Here is a 22,056-nt window from a genome sequence, read left to right on the forward strand (position 1 = left end):
CACGACGGGGCCATCAGGCGTAAGGAAACAAGTCGAAAAGAGGCGAAGGGGAAAAGCGGGCGTTGTTTACTGGCGGGGTGGAGGGCGTTGACGGGCGGGCTGCACATGGTGATGAGCGCCATGCCGTCTGCGCCCACCTCCATTGTCACACGCATCATCGTCCCCGCCGCCACGGCCCGGCCGTCCTGACTCCTGGTTGTTGTTGTTCGCTGGATCACGGTATACCTCTGGTTGGTGCAACACTGATAGCACTGGTACCTGGTTGGTGCAAGCGATTAGCACGAGAAGAAGACGCACTGATAGCGGCATATATTTCCATTCTTTATTACATACGTATTGAACATTGTTGTACACATGACAGCGACATACAGGTACAATTAATGCATGCCACTTTGTTCACAGAAACTCTACCATAGTTACAGTTCAAGGCACCAAAACTGTTACAAACCCATTTATTTTTTTCATCATTTCTGTGCCTAATTTTGTGTTCACGGAGGTGTTTTGATCTGCGAAGAAGCTGTCTGGCTCATCCCACCAGTATTCTGTATTCTTCTGCCCAATGAAGCCCCTCACATGCGTGACCTCGCCGAACCTTGCTGCGATGTTCCTGGTGCGCTCTGCGGAGAATATAAAAAATGGTTAGCATGACGAACAGCCTGTTCTCGTCATAGCGTCACACTATTTTCTGCAGCAACAGCAGTACTCTAGACAAATCGGTAATTTTATGCTAAATGATTAGCACAAGACCAAAGGTAAATTCACATCTATATCAAAATAGAAAAATCTATGTGCATCTATGGCCGTGTTCGGCTGGCTGGCTGGCTGATTGCCGGCTGGCCAGCCACCTCACAAAATCACTATTCACGTCTTGCAAGAACAGTATTTTCCTCTCACAACAATTAGCCGAAACAGTATTTTTCAGTCCTACCGAACAGGCCCTATATTAAATTGCACTCCCAATGTTGATTAGCAAAGAATCAGACGTCCTATAAGGTACACACTCATGAGAGTGCTGACAGTGAGCTTACCAATGGTACACCACTTTTAGCTCGTTGTTCCAAATACGATGATGGTTTGAAGAAGGGACCATAAATTTCAGCCCACTTGCTTAGCTTCGAATGTATGTAAGGTGCTCCAACAGTGTCAGCCCAGAAGACAAGACCACCCCTGCAAAATAAATAAATAAATGTAAATTCAAACTAAATACTCATAATAGGCACCACACCTCCTTAAATCCATAAACAATACAATGTCGAAATGCATAAATGGTAAATGGACAATAATCATTGCATTAAAAGAGGTTTAGCTTGTATTGACACTAGATAGAATTAGGTTCAATATTAATTACAACTCTCTGCAGAACTATGTATAAGTCAAGTATAGAGGAGTATCAGACATTTCAAACAATGAGGAACCAGATCAGTAACTAGATAAACTATACACATGTTAGATACCATATGCCTCACAATCATAGGATCATAGCTTAGCCCGCTTAATTATTAGAGTAGGTACATTTGTTGTACCAGTGCATTAGCAAGGTGCTAAATTTTAAGACATGCCGCTTAAGTTTATTTCCAGAAATTGCAAATCCCACCCATCGCATTGTCTATATATGATCTATTAAGTGTTCCTCCAGGAGTATCATCAACCTGTGGTTTTAGTGAGATTTGGGATTCATGAATTCAAATTGTAAATTCATTCAGCAAACGTGAGCAAAAATGAATGTGCCAGGGATGAAAAACTGCAGGTTCAATGGAATAAAGTAAAAAAAAAATCATTTTGTACAGAAGTAACTATATAAATAAACACAGTTAAAAGTTCAAGCAATTCTTACCTGTATTTGGGAAAGCCCATTCCAAGAACAGAAGCAATATCAAGATCAGAAGCTCGAATTACAACATTTTCATCCATAACCCTGCATGCCTCATTCACAACTGGGAAGAAAATCATCTCCAAAATATCTTGATCCGATAAAGTAACAGGCTGCAACATATAATTTTGTCAAATAAGGATCTTACTCAACACAGGAATAGAATGAAAATTCTAATAAATGCACAAGCCATGTGTTAGACAGGAGTGAGAAAACAATACCTTTCCACCAGGCATTGCGTTTGCCTGTTTTCGGTACTCCTCGATCACATGCATAACACTTGGGTCTGGCTTTGGCTTCCCGCCCTTCTCATAAATGTAGTAACCTTTGCCATTTGCCTTCCCTGTAAAGCAGTAATTTGGAAATTTCACTTCTCAAGAAAAATATACAAAATGTGCATTCATCTATTGAATGGTTTGTGCCATCATATAGGGATCAAATTATGAAATAAGCAAAAGTAGGTTAAGAAGTATACCCTGTCGTCCATCCTTTACTATCAAGTCCACGAGGTTAGATTCCAAATTTCTTTCCCCAAAGGCATCAGAGTAGATATCTTTTACTGCCAAGGCCACTCCATACCCAGCCACATCTTGGAGTCTACAGGGCAGCAAGGAAAAATGTCAAATATAAGATGTCAAGGGCGTTGAACCCTCGGGTAGCTGGACCTCGGCTACATAGCTCGTAGCCTCGGTCCGTCTTCTCCGGCGAGGTTAACCCTCTGCCGTAGGCTTGGTTGAAGAGAGGAGGAAGATTAGATTGGTAATATTCTCCCTTTTTCCACACGTCTGTTACAGGGATATATATATGGCCCTTGGCCTCAACCAACCGGAGCAACATGCTCCTTTAATTTAGGAACTAATAATAGAAAGCTATTTCTAATTTCCCTCTCAGCCACTAACGGTGATCGCGCCCAGCGCGTCCTCGTGCGCGCCTCCTGCGCGTTCTGCGTGCTCCGCGTCGCGGCACACGTCACGGGCCCGGCGGCGCCTGGAATACGTGCGCCCGACCATGACATCTCTCCCCCCCGTCGAGGAGCAGCTCGTCCTCGAGCTGGACTTCCGGGTACTTGGCGCGGAACGGCTCGACATCTTCCCAGGTCGCGGACGCTGCCGACTCACCCCTCCACTAGACAAGAACCTGGCGCACCCCGCGAGCCAGAAGGAAACGGACAGCACGTTCTGGCTCAGGGGCGACGGCGCCATGATGCAGAGGCACCAGGGGCGGAGGAGTGTCCGGCGTCGGCCCCTGGAACTTCTTGAGCAGCCCCACATGGAACACATCGTGAATGCGAGCTCGGGCCGGCAAGGCGAGGCGGACCGCGACGTCGTTGATCAGCTCGGTGACGCGGTACGGCCCAAAGAAGCGTGGCTTGAGCTTGCCGGTGACAGCCTGGGGAAGTGACGACGACGCACGCTGCCGGAGACGGAGGAGCGCCCAGTCGCCCACCCGGTACTCGACGTGGCGGTGCGCCTTGTCGTAGTGCAGCTTCTGCGTCGCCTGAGCTTGTTCCAGCCGGTAGTGGATGTCGGCTAGGAACTCTGCGCGCTCCTCCATGCTCTTGGCAACAGCAGCCACCCTCGTCTTGCCCGGTTCATACGACCGGATGGACGGAGGATCGCGCCCGTAGATGACACGGAAGGGCGTGTCCCGCAGCGACGTCTGGTAGGCGGTGTTGAAGACGAACTCCGCCCAGGGCAGCCAGCGTAGCCACTGCCGTGGCCTGTCCCCGGTGAGGCACCGTAGGTACATGATGATGACGCGGTTGGTAGCCTCCGACTGTCCATCGGACTGAGGATGGAACGCCGTCGTCATGTGCAGCTCGATACCCATCAGGCGCATGAGCTCGCGCCAGAACGTCGACGTGAAGACCGGGTCCCTATCCGACACCATGGACTGGGGCATGCCGTGTAGTCGTACAATCTCGGTGAAGAATGCCTGAGCGACGGATTCGACGGCGTACGGATGCGCCAGTGGAATGAAATGGCAATACTTACTGAACCTGTCCACCACGGTCAGTATGACGGACTTGCCACGGACGCGAGGGAGCGCTTCAACGAAGTCGAGGGCGATCTCAGTCCAAATCCCCTGGGGCACCGGAAGGGGAAGCAGGAGGCCAGCCGGGTGCAGGTGCTCGGACTTCTATCGCTGGCAGACGACGCACGTGCGCACCAAGTCCTGAACAAACTGCTTCATGTTAGGAAAATGAAAGTCGCGCCGCAGTCGGTGCAGCGTGCGCTGAACCCCCTCATGTCCGTCCTCGTGGACAGCCACCATGATCTCCTGGAGCAAAGGCGAGGTCGGCGGTATGTACAGCCGCCCGGCAAACTGGATCATGCCGTCCACAACCGACCAGGGCGCCCCGCGGGAGCCGACGCTGATGTCCTCGCGAAGGCCGACTAGAGCCGGGTCGGTTTGCTGTGCTTGGCGGAGGCGGTCGATGAAGGGTCGATAGTCGAAGCGCGAGGCCGAAAGCGCGAGGAGCGCCCCCTCCTCTGTGTCACGCCGGGACAGCGCGTCAGCCACGGCGTTCGCCGCACCCGGCTTGTAGTCGACAGGTGAAGTCGAAGCCCAACAGCTTGCCCACCCAATGGTGTTGCGGAATGGTGGCCAAGCGTTGGTCCAGCAAGTACTTCAAGCTGTAATGGTCCGTCTTGACGAGGAAACGACGGCCCCAGAGGTACGGCCTCCAGTGGCGTACGGCGTGGACCTAGCCCGATGAGCTCCCGTTGTCACACGTGGCGAGGGCGCGGTGGCGGGGTGCCACGGGGCGGCTGAAGATGGCGAATCAGGTGTCCAGTCTTGAATGAGCACCGCCCCAAAGCCATGTGACGAGGCGTCGCACTCGACGACGAACGTCTTGGTGAAGTCCGGCATGGCGAGGATGGGAGCCGTAGTGACCGCGGCCTTGAGCGCACCGAAAGCCGCGGCCGCCTCGTCGTTCCAGGAGAAGCCGTCGTTCTTGAGGGTTGTCAGCGGCGCGGCGACCGAGCCGTAGTTGTGGACGAACTTGCGGTAGTAGCCCGCCAAGCCGAGGAAGCCGCGCACTGCTCGCGCCGAGCGAGGAACCGGCCAGTCGTGAATGACCTGCACCTTGGCCGGATCCATGGCGACGCCTGCCTCCGATATGATGTGGCCGAGGTAGGAGACGGAGGTGACACCGAACGCGCACTTGGAGCGCTTGACGAAGAGGCGTTGGTGGCGCAGCTCGGTGAGGACGGCGCGAAGATGACGAAGATGATCCGCCCAGGACTTGCTGTATATCAAGATGTCGTCAAAGAAAACGAGCACAAAGCGACGAAAGAATGGGCTGAGTACGTCATTCATGAGAGCCTGGAACGTTGCCGGGGCGTTGCATAGCCCGAACGGCATGACCAAGAACTCGTAGAGGCCGTCGTGAGTGCGGAACGCCGTCTTGTGGATGTCCTCCGGCCTCATGCGCACCTGATGGTACCCGGAGCGCAAGTCCAGCTTGGAGAAGAACCATGCGCTGTGGAGCTCCTCGACGATCGGAATCGGGAACACGTCCTTCACCGTGAGCACATTCAACGCGCGGTAGTCGACGCAGAACCGCCACGGCCCGTCCGGCTTCTTGACGAGGAGGATGGGGGGAGAACGCCGAGTCGCTGCGGCGGACGATTCCCTGCTCGATCATGGCGCCGCACTGCCGCTCCAGTTCATCTTTGTGGGCCGCAGGGTACCTGTACGGCCACACAGCCACCGGGGCCGCGTCGGGCTTGAGGACGATGTGGTGATCACGAGCGCGCGCTGGAGGTAGCCCCTTCGGCTCGGCGAAGACGTCGTCGAAGGAGCCGAGTAGCCCCTCGAGGAGGGAGTCGTCTGTCGTGGTGGCATGGAGGCCCGGCACCGTTGGTGGTGCCACGCCACGCCAACAGACGGTGCGCCCCTCCCGCTGGAACGCCATGGTCCTAGCAGTAAGGTCCCAGACGAGGGGCCCCAACGTGGCCATCCAGTGCGTGCCGAGGACCACGTCGTATCCGGCTAGGGGCATCACGAAGAGGTCGACGCGGAACTCCATGCCGTCGATGAGGATCGGGGCTTGGCGGATCACGTCGGGGCAGGAGACGCGCTCGCCGTTTGCCACTGTCGCCGTGAGCCGTGGGCGCGGCTCGATGGGCAGGCCCGTGCGCCGCGCAGCCGCCTCCCCTATGAAACTGTGGGTGGAGCCGGTGTCGATGAGCGCGACGAAGGAGGCGGCGGCCAGGAGCACCTGGAGCTGGATGGTGTTGCAGATGGGGACCCCAGCGACCGCGTGCAAGGAGAAAACCGAGGCCTCCGCGTCCAGCGCGTCCTCGGCCGCAGCGTCCTTCGGCGTTGGCGATGTCGACGCCGTTGATGAAGAAGATCCGCTTGCAGACGCGGTTGTGCCCGCGCGTGTACCGCTCGTTGCAGTTGAAGCAGAGGCCTTGTCGCCGGCGCTCCTACTCCGGTAGGGACAGGCGCTTGACCAGCGGCCGACCGTCCACCGCGGCCACAGGTGCGTCCACCTTGGCAATCGTGGGCGCAGGGAGGGCCAGGCGCGGCGCAGGGGCCGGTAGCAGGCCACGGGGCGCGGCCTTGGCGGGTGCCGGCGCGTACCACTCCCGGAGCTCCAACTGGCGCGCCAGGCTCATGGCAGCCGCAAGGGATTGCGGATTGTGAACCTGAACGTCGAGGCTGAGCGGTGGAAGGAGCCCGCCCGTGAACAGCCGCACCCTTTGCGCCTCTTCCAGGGGACCGGCGCGGGGAAGAAGCGCCTGGAAGCGAACCGGATACTCCACGACGGTGCTCGTGCGACAGCAATCCGCCAATTCAAAGAGGGGAGTAGCGCGGAGAGGGGGGCCGAAGCGCAGGTTGAGCAGTTCCTTGAACCGGCACCACGACGGAGTGCCCTCGTCCGTTTGGACCTGAATATACCACATCTGCGCCCCGTCCTCGAGGTTGTAGGAGGCCATCCAGACCTCTTCCTCCATGATCCGCTGCTGGTGGAAGTAGGACTCGCAGCGATTGATGAAGATGAGGGGATCGGTCTTGCCATCGTACCGGGGAAAACCCATCTTCTAGAATTTTGGTGGCCGATCATTGTGGTGCTCGCCGGAGCTCGGCTTGGAGGCCGAGGACGACGTGCGGTCGGAGGTGAGGGAGGCGATGGCCTTGGTGTTGGCCTCGACCGTGGCGTGCATCGTCTTCATGGCGTTGGTGAGGGACTCCACGGTGGCCTTGAGGTCATTAACGTCACCCATGTCGGCTGGACACAACACGGCGGACGACGAAGCGGATGATGGCGGCGCGGCGGCTGTAGGAGGTGGTGGGATGGTGGCGGCTGGTGGTGAGGTGGATCGGGAATGCGAGGATCGCCGGGATCGTGATACCAGGTTGTCAAGGGCGTTGAACCCTCGGGTAGCTGGACCTCGGCTACGTAGCTCGTAGCCTCGGTCCGTCTTCTCCGGCGAGGTTAACCCTCTGCCGCAGGCTTGGTTGAAGAGAGGAGGAAGATTAGATTGGTAATATTCTTCTCCCTTTTTCCACACGTCTGTTACAGGGATATATATATGGCCCTTGGCCTCAACCAACCGGAGCAACATGCTCCTTTAATTTAGGAACTAATAATAGAAAGCTATTTCTAATTTCCCTCTCAGCCACTAACGGTGATCGCGCCCAACGCGTCCTCATGCGCGCCTCCCGCGCGTTCTGCGCGCTCCGCGTCGCGGCGTACGTCACGGGCCCGGCGGCGCCTGGAATACGTGCGCCCGACCATGACATAAGAACTCACATGAATCATGGAAGCAAAATTTAGAACAGTCAACCAACAATAGCCATTTAAGAATCAACAGAGTGCCTCAGATCTGCAGTGTTCATTTTAACAAGCTAGCTAAGGCAGAGCACAGCATACTAAAGATGTCACATTATTCTTTGTCCAGGTGATGGTTGATTCCCATCTGGAAAAGGAAGATAATTTGGACCAATAATCTAGTGCTGAATACACTCACAATGGTTCAAGTCCCAGAATAGCACTATCTACATTTTAATTTGACCTAGGTTCAACCGATAAGGATATAATCAGAAGCCTGGCCCACGTGTTGACAGGATGCCAGTTTATTTTCTAACATTGCACATGTACAGTGCCATTAGTAAAAAAATGTGGTATGACTTCACAAGGATAGTTTCATTAACCTTTTGTATGAATTGCACTTCCTACGTAATTTTGTACAATTAAATCCTTTTTCAAGATGAACATTTATAATGGCCATCTAATACTACATACAAATGTTAGGAAACAGAGCAAAGCACTTACTGAAAAGGTCCCATTGGCATGCCGAAGCTGCTTATTACTCGATCAATTCTGAAAACATCAATACCAAGACTGACTAGAAGATGAGAACCCTGTGTGTAAGGAAAAAATGTACGGTTGACTGCAAATCCTGTGCAGTTGCCGACCACAACAGGGACTTTCTTTATTATCTTCCCAACGGTGACGAGATCAAGGATAGCTTGTGGTGATGTCTTCTCCGTCCGGACAATTTCAAGCAAGGGCATAATATGAGCAGGGCTGAAAATAACATAGCATAATAGCATTAGCAACCTGTGGCTATTGGAAATCGGTAGTTCAACTGGAAAACTGCAGTACATGTTTTTTTTATTTTAACAAATGTGTTAATCCATAATTCATAAGCATACTCGTACTCTTTTGCAACACTAGTATTCAAGATCTTCCACAAATCCAGTAATCAGAATTCACGAACCTGAAAAAGTGAGCCCCTATAATTCTATCTTGAGAATTTGTCTTCTCGCCAACAACATTCAAATCAATGGTGGATGTGTTTGTCGCAAGTATGCAATGTTTCGGACAGATTTTCTCAATGTCAGAAAATATTGATTGCTTCAAAGGAATCTTCTCAATAACAGCCTACAAGAGAGGAATGTGTCACAACAACCTAACAAACAAATATTCTATGAGCATGTACACATGAATTATGTAACTAAATACAGTTCTCATGAGATTCATGAACACAAAATGTAGTTCAATCACAACAGATTCAAAAAACGTATGAACACTAACCTCAATAACCATATCAACATCCTTGAAATCTGAATAATCCAAAGCGCCCTTGAGAAGCAACAATGCCTTGTGCATCCTATCCTTTGTTAGTGAACCTCTTTTGACCAGGCCCTCAAGATTACCTGTTACAAAGATTGTTAGATTTACTAGTAAGGTAACTTATAAATTTAACTTTAAGATCCTAAAGCTCAAGCACATGGAGAACTCAAAAAGGCATAGATAAGGTTGAAAACGGACGGAAAAAATCCCGTTCCGACCCGTTCCGTTTTCTACTTTCTTCCGTCCGTTTTCGTATTTGTGGGATCCCGTTTCCGTATTTACGGAAACGGGAAAGGGGTTTTCCGGTCCGTTTCCGCGAGATCCCGTTTTTATCCAGAATTGACCCGTATTTATTCCGTTTTTCATCCCGTTTTCAATCTATGTGAGATATGTCTAGAAATTGATATGTTCATAAACCTACTAATCACAAATTATTCATGTTAACATGTTAACACATGGTATACTAGTGAATATTGGACCGATAATTTCGTACGTGTATATTATTTTGTGACTTTGTTCATGTATACTCAAGAATATTTGATCATGTTATTCTAACTTATTTTTCCGGCTCTCCATCCGTATTTGTCATGTTTCCGTATTTCTGTATATCCCCATCCGTTTTTAATTCCGTTTTTTTTCCCGAACCCGATCCCGTTTCCGCGAAAAATATAGAAACGGAAATGGGAGAGGAGTTTTTCCGCCCATTTCCGTCCGTTTTCATCCCTAGATACACTAGAACATTTTCTCAAGAAATGCAACAGCTGTATAATGAGATTGACCTGCTATCATTTTCTCTCCCCTTTGCAGAAACTGAGGGTTTACTTCCTTGAGCACAACAGAAATGTTGCTAACAAGAAGTGATGTAGCAATTCCAGAGCCCATCAGACCACCACCAATAACAGCAACTTTTCTAATTGGCCTTGGTTTCAGTTGAACATCAGTTACACCTGGCACCTATACATAATCAGCAGCATAAATCACTGCAGTAATTTAGCTTCACTGAATTTGACTTCATCTACAGCTTTTTTACTATTTTTTCTATTTGAAGAAAACCAGTCATGTTACTACAATACAAATGAACAAATTCTGCATATAAACATCAGATCATTTCTAAATAATTAAAAAGAAAGGGTGATGCATCTAAGGTTTGAAGGTATTCAAGGACTGGATGATGATTTGATGGTAAATCATAAAAGAAAGACAAACTACACTGGAGGACAACCTTTGTCGTGGAACGTTGTGCAAAGAAAACATGGACAAGAGCCTTTGATGTTGGTGCTATCACCAGCTCCTTGAAAACCCTAGCTTCCTGCATTTATTGGTGTCTGTTAAGTAAACATGTAAATAGTCTATATAGTTAAAAGCAGAAGAAACAGGAATGTATCATCCACTATTGCAGGGTGTTTACTATTTTTAGTCAAAGAGCATTGATCCCAGCACAAATGCCAAAATAAAGCTAAGATAGACTACACTCCATTGCAGGATTATTTAATATATATATATTTAAGTGTTTTACATAGCCTATGGAAATTCCTGAGAAATAAGATGCCGAACTAGCTGTATAACTAAGAGAAGTTGAAAATAGTAGATATTCTCGCCTCAATTCCCTATTTGAACGAGACAGGTACAGACACATACCTTCAAAACACCAGCTTGGCCTCCATATAATATGCCTTCTTCCATTACATCAAGGCAGGCCTGGTGCTGTGGCATGTTTGGTGCAATCTTCATTGCTTGCTGTCTTGCTGCATTTAATACAGCACGAGCTTCAGATAGTGATCCAACCCTATCTGTTCTGCCAAGAGATCTCATCCAAGGTTTACGGGAATTAGCAATTTCCAGAGCCCAAAGACATGATGTCTTTATCAATTCATCAGGAGAGCAAAGGGCATCAACCAAACCACGTTCCTTCCCTTCCTTTGCCGTAATGAACTTACTTTGCTGTTAAAGTCATACCAGATGTCCAATTCAGAAGACTGAAACATCACATGCTAGATGATTACAGTAATTAACTAAAAACATGGAACTTGTTTACAGACAGGTCATTACATCCACAGTTCACAAAATAAGTATTAAGTTGCATGCACCAACCAACTCAATCCAAAAGTTTAAGCTGATGGGGAGATGTGGACAATTCACTTATATTCCAACACTCCCCCTCACGTGGAGGCTCCCTCAGGCCTCAGACGTGGAATAGGAGCGAGCAACAATTATTTTATTTAATTGCGCTAACCAGGATTCGAACTCGAGACCTCTGGCTCTGATACCATATTAAGTTGCATGCACCAACCAACTCAACCCAAAAGCATAAGCTTTTGGGGAGATGTGGACAATTCACTTATATTCCAACAATAAGTAACTGGATGCCTACTGATTGGCTTCTCTTGAATTAAATGAAGGCTATGGTAGAAATAAATACACACATTAAAGATTTAATCAAAGATTCATATTTATGATCTCTCTTTTTTTTCCCCCGAATTTGTTCATCGCTTGATATCAGACTAAGCAGTCAAATATTAAATTCAATATGCCAAAATTTTCTAAAGCAACAAGACGTGGCTTCGCTATTCGGTGTGGACAATTTGACATTGCCTAGTTTCGAGTATGGAAATTATCTACATTTGACCCAAAAAGTTCGCATGATTATATTATAGAAACAAGCAAATATCACAGGGTGAATCTGTAATAGTGAAGGTGAGCTATTATATATTCTTCTGGAACAAGCATATGATTATGGACAAGTACCCACTAAAATATCGCATTCAGACATCTTCCCTTAAGCAGCCTGGTGCAGTGGTGAGAGCTGTCTCACTAAGTCACTAGGTCGCGGGTTCGAAGCAGCCTCTCCGCAGATTTTGCGGGGGGAAGGCTTGCCTCAGTTTTTCCCTTCCCCAGACCCCACTCATGTGGGAGCCTCCGGCACTGGGTCTGCCCCTTTAGACATCTTCCCTTAAGCCTCCCATCCGCCCAGTTCTGCCATTGGCTAAATTGTTACTGGTCGTTTCATCCCATTCCTACCCTGGACACCATAATAATTCAACTCCTGGACCCACTTCCCCGTCCACATGGACACCATCCATACAATTCAGTAGCTTACAATTACTTACAGCCTAAAATAATATACTGAAATCAAGGTTGATGTCATGGGGGAAAACTGTAGAGTTTAGTAAATGAGTTTTTACCAAGTTAAAAAGAAGAATTCACTTATACAAGAAACAGATGAACTCAATTACTCACCAGCATCATTTCAATTGCTTTGGGTAGACCTACAAGCCTCGGCAGACGTTGGGTACCTAGATAATAAGTTAACACAGTTAGATCCAAGACATGATAGAATCCAATACAAAGCAGGGTAACTGGAGAAATAGTTATCTGTTCAGGCACAGATATATCCATACCTCCAAATCCAGGGATGATGCCAAGGGTCAGCTCTGGCAATCCAAGTTGAGCTTCAGGAGTAGATATCCGAGCATGACAACCCTGACCATGTCATTTACGGATGCAATGGATTTAGACTAGGTTCAGCTGCAAGCTTAACAATCAACAACATCTGGCAGAAGTGGCATACCATAGTCAACTCTAGGCCACCACCCAACGCAAGACCTTGAATGGCTGCAACAGAAGGTTTTTTGCCCTCTGCAAAAAAAAAAAAAATGGGTCCAGGAATTGTGATATTGGTAATGAAAGCAAATGCAAAAAAAAAAAAAGATTAAGTGACATACAACTATACAAGTGATGTGGCAAAAAACTATACCTTCCATCATGTTTGACACAAACTCGAGAGATACATCCGGCATAAGTGATACATCCCCTGCATGCCACCAATGTTGCACGTGTAAGCCCAGGCAAACAGCTCCCCATAAGCAGAAAGCCTAGCATAGAACTAACAACAGCACAAGTGAAAGGCATTCCGTTACCAGTCTGATGAACCTTTGTGAAAACGTTGATATCAAATCCTCCACAAAACTTGCCTCCAGCACCTAGGCAATTCAGAATCCAGGACAATGACAAGAATCAGAAACAGAACATCTCTTTCACATACCAGTCTAGTGTACGGATTTGGCAGCACGTCCAAATTAGTTACCAATTAAACAAGAAAAAAAGGGTTAAAAATGTGAGTTATGTCGAACAACTTGAAAAGGTATCAGGATACTTTCAGTTTACTAGAAAGGTAGAGCAGATACATAAATATCTGCCCAGCGTTGTCGAGGAGCATTTCAATGCAAAGCTCTATTATCAAGTATCAAGTATAGAACAACGGCCCTGTTTTCTTGTTTCCACCACTTAAGTTCTATCTCTGCCTACTTGAGCAAGATGATATCTCAAGAGGCCAACCCAACTGGCAAGTAAGTAGGCAGTTCAAGGTGGACTGGGGTGAGCAGAAATAGTAGAAAACTAGGAAAGCGACGTTTCCACGACTATCCATATCAAACGTGGTCCGTGGATAGCACCAAACATTAAAATGGCTGGTATACTACAGAGAGTAGAGACAAGATCCCCACTCCCCAATATAAAAGGAGATATTGAATTACTTCGGCAGTCCTTTTCAGCGAACGAACAATGTTTTCCTCTAAATTTCAGCGAAACGAACAGGGCCATATTATCTAATGATAGTTGATAGAAGACCAAATTAAATAATGAAGAGGAGAGATGAATGAAGAGGAGAGATGAGAGATCTGACCGGTGAGCACGATGGCCTCGACGTCGTCACGGCGCATGGCCTCCGCGTACTTGTCCTTGAGCCCGGCGATGACTGCAGGCGAGGGTTGGAGAGCACGACGGGATTAAACCGCAAAAAAAACGGAACTCCGCCGAAACGAAAATCACGGCAGAATTGAACACCGAGGAAGAAGGAGGCGTCGGTCGGTCAGTCGCTTACTGATGGGGTGGAGCGCGTTGACGGGCGGGTTGGCGATGGTGATGAGCGCGACGCCGTCGGCGCCCACCTCCATGGTGACCCGGATCGACCCCGCCGCCATGGGCACGGTCCGCGGCGCGTAGGACGCTCGTGCTCGGTGGCTGGATCGCCGCGACTCCGCGAGACAGAGAAAGGGAACGATGGAGGAAGGGTGGGAGAGTGGGACAAGGAGAGAAGACGACGGTGGATTGGGAAGAGTAGACCAAAGCTTCCACGGCACGACCACTCGGGCCTCGGCTGATGAGTTGGCTCTCACGGGGGGCCGCCGATTTATTGGCCGGTGCGGTATGTGTGGGTCGACTCGAGTGGGTGTGGTGTACTGGTGTGGTATTTTTCGTTGCAAGTACTTCCTTTCCTATGTGGCAAAATACGTGTCGTTTTAGATTTTTAAGAAATAATTTTGACTAAATATATATTAAAAATATTAATATTTATGGTATATAATTATTATTATTGAAAAGATCTTTGAATCTAGTTTTTAATAAATTTATTTGGAGATCAAATATTGTAATTTTTCTACAAATTGAGTCAAACTTGTGGCAAGTACACCAACGACGATAGTTATTTAGGGACGGAGAGAATAGATCTTAAAGTTTTGTTTTAGATTCAAGTCACAAGATTCACTGACACCTAGTAACAGGGCATGTTCAAGAGCTAATTATTAACTAGCTAAAAATTTGTTAAAATTAGCCCGGTCTCAAATGGGCACCTTACCTAATTTTAGTCCCTGACTAATCAAACAGGTCCATAGTTAGCTTGAGTGAGTTGACATTCAAAAAAAATGCTAGCTATTTTTTTTTCAAAAAATACTAGCCAACCAAGCAACCTTACCTAATTTTTTTCCTCTTCATTAGGGGCGTGTTTAGTTTTCCAAAATTTTTTACCTCCTACCATAAAAGAGCATGTTTGGACACATGCATGGAGTACTAAATGTAAACGAAAAAAACTAATTACACAGTTCTCGGCAAAATCGCGAGACGAATCTTTTAAGCCTAATTAGTCCATGAAAAGCCTTAAGTGCTACAGTAACCCATATGTGTTAACGACCGATTAATTAGTATCATTAGATTCGTCTCGCAGTTTTCTGATGGGTTCTATAATTTGTTTTTTTATTAGTATCCAAAAATCCCTTTCGACACATCCGATGTGACACACAAAAATTTTCACCTCCCCAACTAAACACACCCTAGGTAGCCGTTGACATTCAAAAAGAACACTAGCTAACAGTTGCTAACTACTTGGTACCTGTTGTAATTTATTAGTATGGGTTGTATATATGAATTAACCTGCTAATATATTGCTATAGATGGCTGGAAAGTTTGCTGGAGATGCAAATTAAATTATCCATGATGCCCTCAGTTAGTTACCTAGTTCCATCGTAAAGAGGGTCATATGTAAGGCTGGACAAAAAAACTCGAAGTTCGTTAGCTTGTTCGGCTCGTGATTGGCTCGACTCGGCTCGGCTCGACCTAAGATTTTAGCTCGTTAGCTATAACGAGCCAACTCGAGCCAGCTCACGAGTCCGCTCGCGAGCTAAACGAGCCAAGCTTCCATAAAAAAAATATCATTTAAGGTTGTTAGATGCATGAATACTATAGTATTTTATTATACTTGTATATATATTAGCACATATTAATTTTTTATTCAATTTAAGGTTGTTAGATGCATTTCTTTTGTATTATTATTATTCTCAAACTTTAGATAAATGCAAATATTATATTTTGTGTATTTTTTTTATACCTAGCTCACGAGCTTAACGAGCCAGCTCGAGCTTTTAACGAGCCGAGCCGAGCTGGCTTTCTGGCTCGTTAGGATAACGAGCCAGAGCCAAGCTAGCTCATTATCTTAACGAGCCAGAACGAGCCGAGTCGGCTTGTTATCCAGCCTTAGTCATATGAGGGTTGTTTGTCCATGCAGCAAGTGTTGGATTAATTGAGCTTGACCCATGGTTAGTCTAGCAATTAATCAAAGAAATTCCAAAGGCCCACAATAAGTGTTAAGTGGGAGTCACTAAGAAGGTGAGAAGAAGAGTTGGGGGACCGGACCATTCTATGATCATCTGGTGCATTCCACGAACATTTACGACTAGTGCATTCTACGATCGTCTGGGACTAGTGCATTCCACGACGGTCCGAGGCTCCTATAAAGGCTAAGCGTTTCATCCTTCTCATTGTCTGCTGTGTTCTTGCTCTTTGTGCTGCTCTCTACGTTCTCCGGTTCAAGCCCCTTGCGCGCACAAGGGGCTTAGGTGAGCAGGCCATTGAAGCTCCGCCCGCTAGCATACCTGCACGGGTAGGTGGCGATCAAGTTTTTGGGAGCGCATCCGCGTGACTGCTCCTTGTTCGCTTCTGTAGCTGTGCTCTTCCCCGAGCGTCCGCTCCAGCAATTGGTTCTTCTCGAGTGTCCGTTCTTCCCCAAGCGTCAACTCCGGCAGCTGCGTTCTTCCCTGAGCGAACAACTACGTCGACGACCATCTGCTCGTGGGAGCCTACATCGACTTGAAAGGACCTCATGACTAGAGGGGGGTGAATAGCCTATTAAAAATTCTACAACAACACTAAGACAAGTGATTAGTAAATAAGATGCGAAGTGAATTTTGAGCTAGCTCTACACTTGTGTTGCAAGCCACCTAAATTCTAATTCTATGATCTCTAGTATACCACATAATGGCTACGTCGCTAATTCTACCACTAGTGAGCAACCTAAACAAGTAATTCAACTAATTACTTCTATGCTACACTAGAGAGCTAATCTACCTCTACACAAGATATCTCTACAAAAGTAAACACAAGAGAGGTAGAGGGATCAATACCGAGTCGGGCAAGCGAAAAAACAATCACAATGAATACCAATTGACAATGATTTTTCACCGAGATTCACTTGCTTGCCGGCAAGCTAGTCCCCGTTGTGGCGATTCACCCACTCGGAGGTTCATGCGCTAATAGACATCACATGCCTAACCAGCAACCAGGTGCTGCACAACCAACATAAGATGGGGATCACATAAGCCACGCACAATCCATTAGAGTATCTTTTGGCTTTTCACCGGGGAAAGGTCAAGAACCCCTCACAATCACCACGATCGAAGCCGGAGACAATCACCTTTCTCTACTCGATGATCCTCGCTGCACCAAGCCATCTAGGTGACGGCAACCACCAAGAGTAACAAAGTGAATCCCACAGCAAAACACAATCATCAAGTGCCTCTAGATGCGATCACTCAAAGCAATGCACTTGGATGCTCTCAAATCTCACCAAATGATGAATCAATCAAGCAAGGTGAGTTAGAGAGGAATGACTAGGCTCAATAGGATGTATTCTCAATAGAAATGGCTAAGAGAGCGAGCCCAAGCCGGCTACCACGTATTTATAGAGCCCCTAATGAAATAGAGCTGTTAGGTCTAAAGAGGGGGTCACTGCGAGGTGACCGAATGCGTAGGTCCAACCGACCGGACGCACCAGCCCCAGCGTCCAGTCACATGATGACCTCCACATGTCCCCCGCGTTCAAGCTCGTTCACATGATTCCAACGGTCTACTTCAATCGCGCACGCAGTTAAGTGATGACCGGACATAGCGAAGGATGACCGGACACACCTTCCCCGCGTCAGGTCCTCGCATGCCCACATGCTAAGTGCCAATGATCGGACACGACGTCGCAATGATCGGACTCTCCACAACATGGAGTCTGGTCACTTCTAGAGAGGGTCCAGAGATGATTTTTCTCGATCGAACGCGTTAGATCGACCATGACTGGACTCGCCCTAAGTCAGGTCATCACCCGAGCCACGTGCTAGCGCCACACCACCACCACTGGATGCAAGAATAGTGTTCCAGTGGCGTTCAGTCACGTGCCTCCATCAGAGTCTGGTTAGGACCCGAGGCCACGTCAACACCTCACCACTGACCAGACACACCCAAGCAGGGTCTGGTCCTGTGTTCGGTCGCAAGAAACAACGCCTCCTCTTTTCCAACTGCTCCACCCTTGTTCCCAAGTGCTACCCACCAAGTGTATCAGCAATGTGCACATGTGTTAGAATTTTTCACAAGCATTTTTCAAGGGTGTTAGCGCTCACTAGAATCTAAATGCGTATGCAAAGATTTAAAACATCTAGTGGCACATTGATAACTGCATTTCACGATGAGTTTCACCCCTCTTAATAGTATGACTATCTATCCTAAATATGATCACACTCACTAAGTGTCTTGATCACCAAAATAAAATAGACCTACCAAATATACCTTTGCCTTGAGCCCATTTTGTTTTTTCTTTCTTCTTTTCCAAGTCCGGAGCTTGATCATCATCACATGTCCAACACCATCACCTTGGACTTCATCTTTGCTCCATCACTTGGCTTGAACCAACCTATCTTAATTTCACACTTAGAGCATAGGTTAGTACCTAGGGTTTCATCAATTCATCAAAACCAAACTAGAGCTTTCAATCTCTCCCTTTTTGGTAATTGATGACAACCCTTTCACAAAGATATGAATTAAAATTCATTTGAATCCATGTTGCTTGCCCAAGCATTTTTACTATGTGTAAAGGATTTGGACAAGTTTCATAAACCCAAAATGATACCATTGGCTCCCCCTATATATGTGCTAAGAGTTTAGATAGAAGCTTGCACATATGCATAGAAAGAAAATGTGGGAAGGCAATGTCTACCAAATGATTCTAAGGTGTGAGAGATGAACCTTTGAAGCGTGATACCAATCGAAGTGCATCAATGATACCATCCTAAGCACCACTGTTAGTTAGATATCACTTGCAAAGACAAAGAACTAGATACCCCATGAGATCAACACTATAAGCAAGGTTCTAGTACCACTTGTGAAAACAAAAGTAAGTCATATCTAACTATCATCCTGTGCATGCTAGTTTTTCATTTCATCAGTCAAACCTACAACTAGCATATCCCACACAAGCATGGATATTTAATTAAAAAACTTGTGCCATGCAAGCATACACATGAAATGCACATTCAAATGCATCAATCAAATTTATGAGCTTGCTCCCCCTACTTGTGTGCTCAAATTTTAATTGATCTCTATCGGGGTTATAACCTTAGGGTGTCTTAGAGCACCGATTAGTTGGCAGGCCATGCAGCCCACAATACACTAGCTAGCGAAAGCTCAAACAACTGAGGCCCATATGAGCCAAGCAAACTAGGCCGGATGCTAAGGCCGGGGTCAGCCGTGACCCCTTCCTCATGCCTTAGCCGCACGATGCTCGAAGGGCGCACAACCTCTCCCTCATCATGACCCCTGGGAAGAACGGGGAGAGGTCAAGCCTAGCCAAGCGTGCCGGTTCTGACAAGAACAAGCACACCGCACCGACCTCGCAAGGGCTGAGAGGATAGCAGTCACCTCGATTCGATCAGACGCCAACCCGGGGCGGTGACAACAGGTACAATGACCACCGGCCAGATATGACCCAACAAGATGTATGTATGACCCCACCCACTATGATATGGGATCATGTTGATAGAATATCATTGGTAGTCCTTTGAGGGGTATCCCACAAAGTAGATTGATCGGCAAAGATGCGTGTAATCGAGAACAAGAAGGCAATAGAGACACACGAGTTAGATAGGTTGGGGCCGTTAGCGCAACGTAATACCCTACTCCTATGGTCTGTTGGATTATACTGGCTATCGTATGATATTGTGTGCGTTTGGAGGGGGTCCCTGCCCACCTTATATAGTCTGGGGGTAGGGTTACAAGTCGGTTAGATCTAGGAGATAACCGAAAAGTTATAACAGATTATAGGAATCATAGGATCATACGTATCCTAACAGATCTCGTAGTATCTTCAGGATATCTTCCTGGTGTCTTGCGGGACACACCGAGCAGTGCCATGCTCCACAAGGCTTCGTCTCATGGGCTAAGCCACCCCTAGGGGCATAGCCCATATGGTTTGCCATGGGTATCTAGAGTCATACCCCCCACAGCTAGTCCTCGAGCGCCTTGTATCTGTTGTGCAACGCCGTCTTGTGCTTGTCCAAGCAGTCATGAACAAAGCCGAGCAGTTAGACTCATAGTCCGACCACCATGATGAGTTGTCGAGCAGTTGTGAACCGTTGCCGAGTAGTTGTGAACCATCGTCGAGCAGTGTGAACCATCACCGAGCAGTTGTGAACCATTGCCGAGCAGTGTGAACCATCGCCGAGCAGTGTGAACCATTGCCGAGCAGTGTATCCCAAGTAAGGCTTGCCATAAGGATGTAAGGAGCTCAAGTTCAAAATCGAAAATTTTCTCACTGTGGACCAAGTGTGCCCACTTAGAGTCCAACCACGAGAAAGGGAGATAATCTTCTTCAACTTTGGGAGGCACGGTGTCTTCCAGATTAAAGCAAACACACTCACCGCAAGGTGAAGTGTGCCCACTTAGTCCTTGAGCCTGATAGTAGGTGATGCAGTCACGTGGTGCTAGGGTCTAAAGTAAAAGAAAGCAGAAGACCAGCTGAGCAGGCAGCCAGTCCTTGGGTGGAGCCTTGAATAGAAAAACGCACATTCACCGCAAGGTGAAGTGTGCCCACTTAGTCCCCGAGCCTGACAGTAGGTGACATAGACACATGGTGCCAGGGTCAGAAACAACAGTAACTAGTAGAAAGTCCCTAGTGTGGTGAGGAACCAAGTCGTATTGATAAGGTAGTCCCCGAGCCACAAGTGGAAACCTTGGAGAAATCAAATCGTGGAGAAAAAACCAGAGTAATGGCTGTACAGTAGTGGTTATTGAGCCTTAATAAATGGTGGCGAAGTCGGCGAGAACTTTGGTGTATAGTTGCAAGTTGTGGCGAAAAAAAAGGGCGGTATGGGCTGCAGTTGCGCGGAAGCCCAAGTAACGGCCCACCATGTCGCACCGGAGAATTCGGAGAGGTGCAAATCATGGAGCAGTTTCCCAAAAACCCTCGAATGCGAAAGGTGGGGGGAGTGCTTTATAACTGCGCCACCGTACTCCACGCTCCCCCCTTCGCCCCTTCACCTTACTTCAGCCCTCGTGCTTACAGATTCACACGCGCTTCCACCACTAATCCCAAACCAGATCTGAAAGATGGCGCCGAAGAGGGGAGTTGGAAACCCGAAGAAGGCGCCCATCAGAGCCAGCCGTGACGATGAGTGGGTGTTGTCGAACATGGGGGAGGCAGAGATCAATAGGATGGTGGAGGCGGGCATTCTTCCAGACCGTGTCACCACCGGATGGTGGCCAACCAGTGATGAACCCTACCCAATGCCTCATATCGATGAAGCTGTAGTTTTTGAAGATTATTTCTAGCGTGGGTTAGGATTTCCTATTCATCCTTTCTTGAGGGACCTGTTGGAGTTCTAGAGAGTTAGTCTGTGCAATCTCCACCCAAATACCATATTGCACATATCTATCTTTATCCATTTATGTAAGGCATATCTTGGAGTTCTTCCCCACTTCAACCACTTCCGACACCTATTCTGGCTGAAGAAGAAGGGCGATGGCAGTTCCAAGGTGGTCGGTGGTGTATATCTTCAACTTCGCGATAGAATGGTGAGCGAGTACATCACTGTACCACAGAACACCTCATAGAAGGGGTGGAATGCCAGGTGGTTCTACATGAAGCAAAGCCACCCTGCCATCCGTTGCGATGTCGACCACATTCCAGAGAGCTAGAAGAGCTGGTCGGAGAAGCCGAGCAGTACTGATATGGATTAGGTGAGGGAGCTCCTCAGCCTGATAAAGGGCGTAAAGATGAACGGCGGACTAGTGGCGGCAAGCTTCATAGTGTGCCGCATCCAACCCTGTAGAGCTTTGACTTCAAGGGGGACACCAACGGCACCCGGGAGAGGACGGAGATGCTATCGAAGGATGATGTGCTAGAGCGGGCTGAGAGCTATTCGCTCCAAATACCTCATTTCGCATGTTGGGGCAGACTAGGCCCTTCAACTGTACAAACCCACCTCCTCAGGTAAACATCTCAATTATTTGTTCCTAATCCTTTTTATCATGTATTGTTGCCGAGCAGTGAACTGATTCACTTATGGAAAGATCCATTCACAGGAAAGAGCGGTGTACTTCTCAGGCGTGTCGAGGGGCAATTGGTCATAGGCAGTAGATGCTTGGCCACCAACTTAGCCTGAGGAAGGTGCCGTCAGTGCCTCGTCAGAATCCAGAGGCATAGACGCTGGTCGGATGGAGAGTC

General features: G+C 47.8%; 1 protein-coding gene across 1 annotated transcript; it reads right to left on the reverse strand.

The window, feature by feature from the left end:
* Positions 1 to 275: 275 nt before the first annotated feature.
* LOC136466989 (peroxisomal fatty acid beta-oxidation multifunctional protein-like) lies at positions 276 to 14,137 on the reverse strand. Its single transcript, XM_066465542.1, has 18 exons — positions 13,846 to 14,137; positions 13,648 to 13,719; positions 12,884 to 12,946; positions 12,721 to 12,777; positions 12,535 to 12,602; positions 12,365 to 12,446; positions 12,204 to 12,259; positions 10,605 to 10,907; positions 10,189 to 10,275; positions 9,746 to 9,920; positions 8,928 to 9,049; positions 8,611 to 8,774; positions 8,163 to 8,417; positions 2,346 to 2,467; positions 2,092 to 2,213; positions 1,835 to 1,983; positions 1,029 to 1,167; positions 276 to 617 (listed from the first exon to the last, which is right to left on the reverse strand). Exons 1-18 carry the CDS (start codon positions 13,943 to 13,945, stop codon positions 570 to 572), a joined length of 2,184 nt encoding a protein of 727 aa, XP_066321639.1. The 5' UTR covers positions 13,946 to 14,137; the 3' UTR covers positions 276 to 569.
* Positions 14,138 to 22,056: the final 7,919 nt, after the last annotated feature.

This window comes from Miscanthus floridulus, chromosome 7 (assembly GCF_019320115.1).
Source record: "Miscanthus floridulus cultivar M001 chromosome 7, ASM1932011v1, whole genome shotgun sequence".
Classification (NCBI taxonomy): Eukaryota; Viridiplantae; Streptophyta; class Magnoliopsida; order Poales; family Poaceae; genus Miscanthus; species Miscanthus floridulus.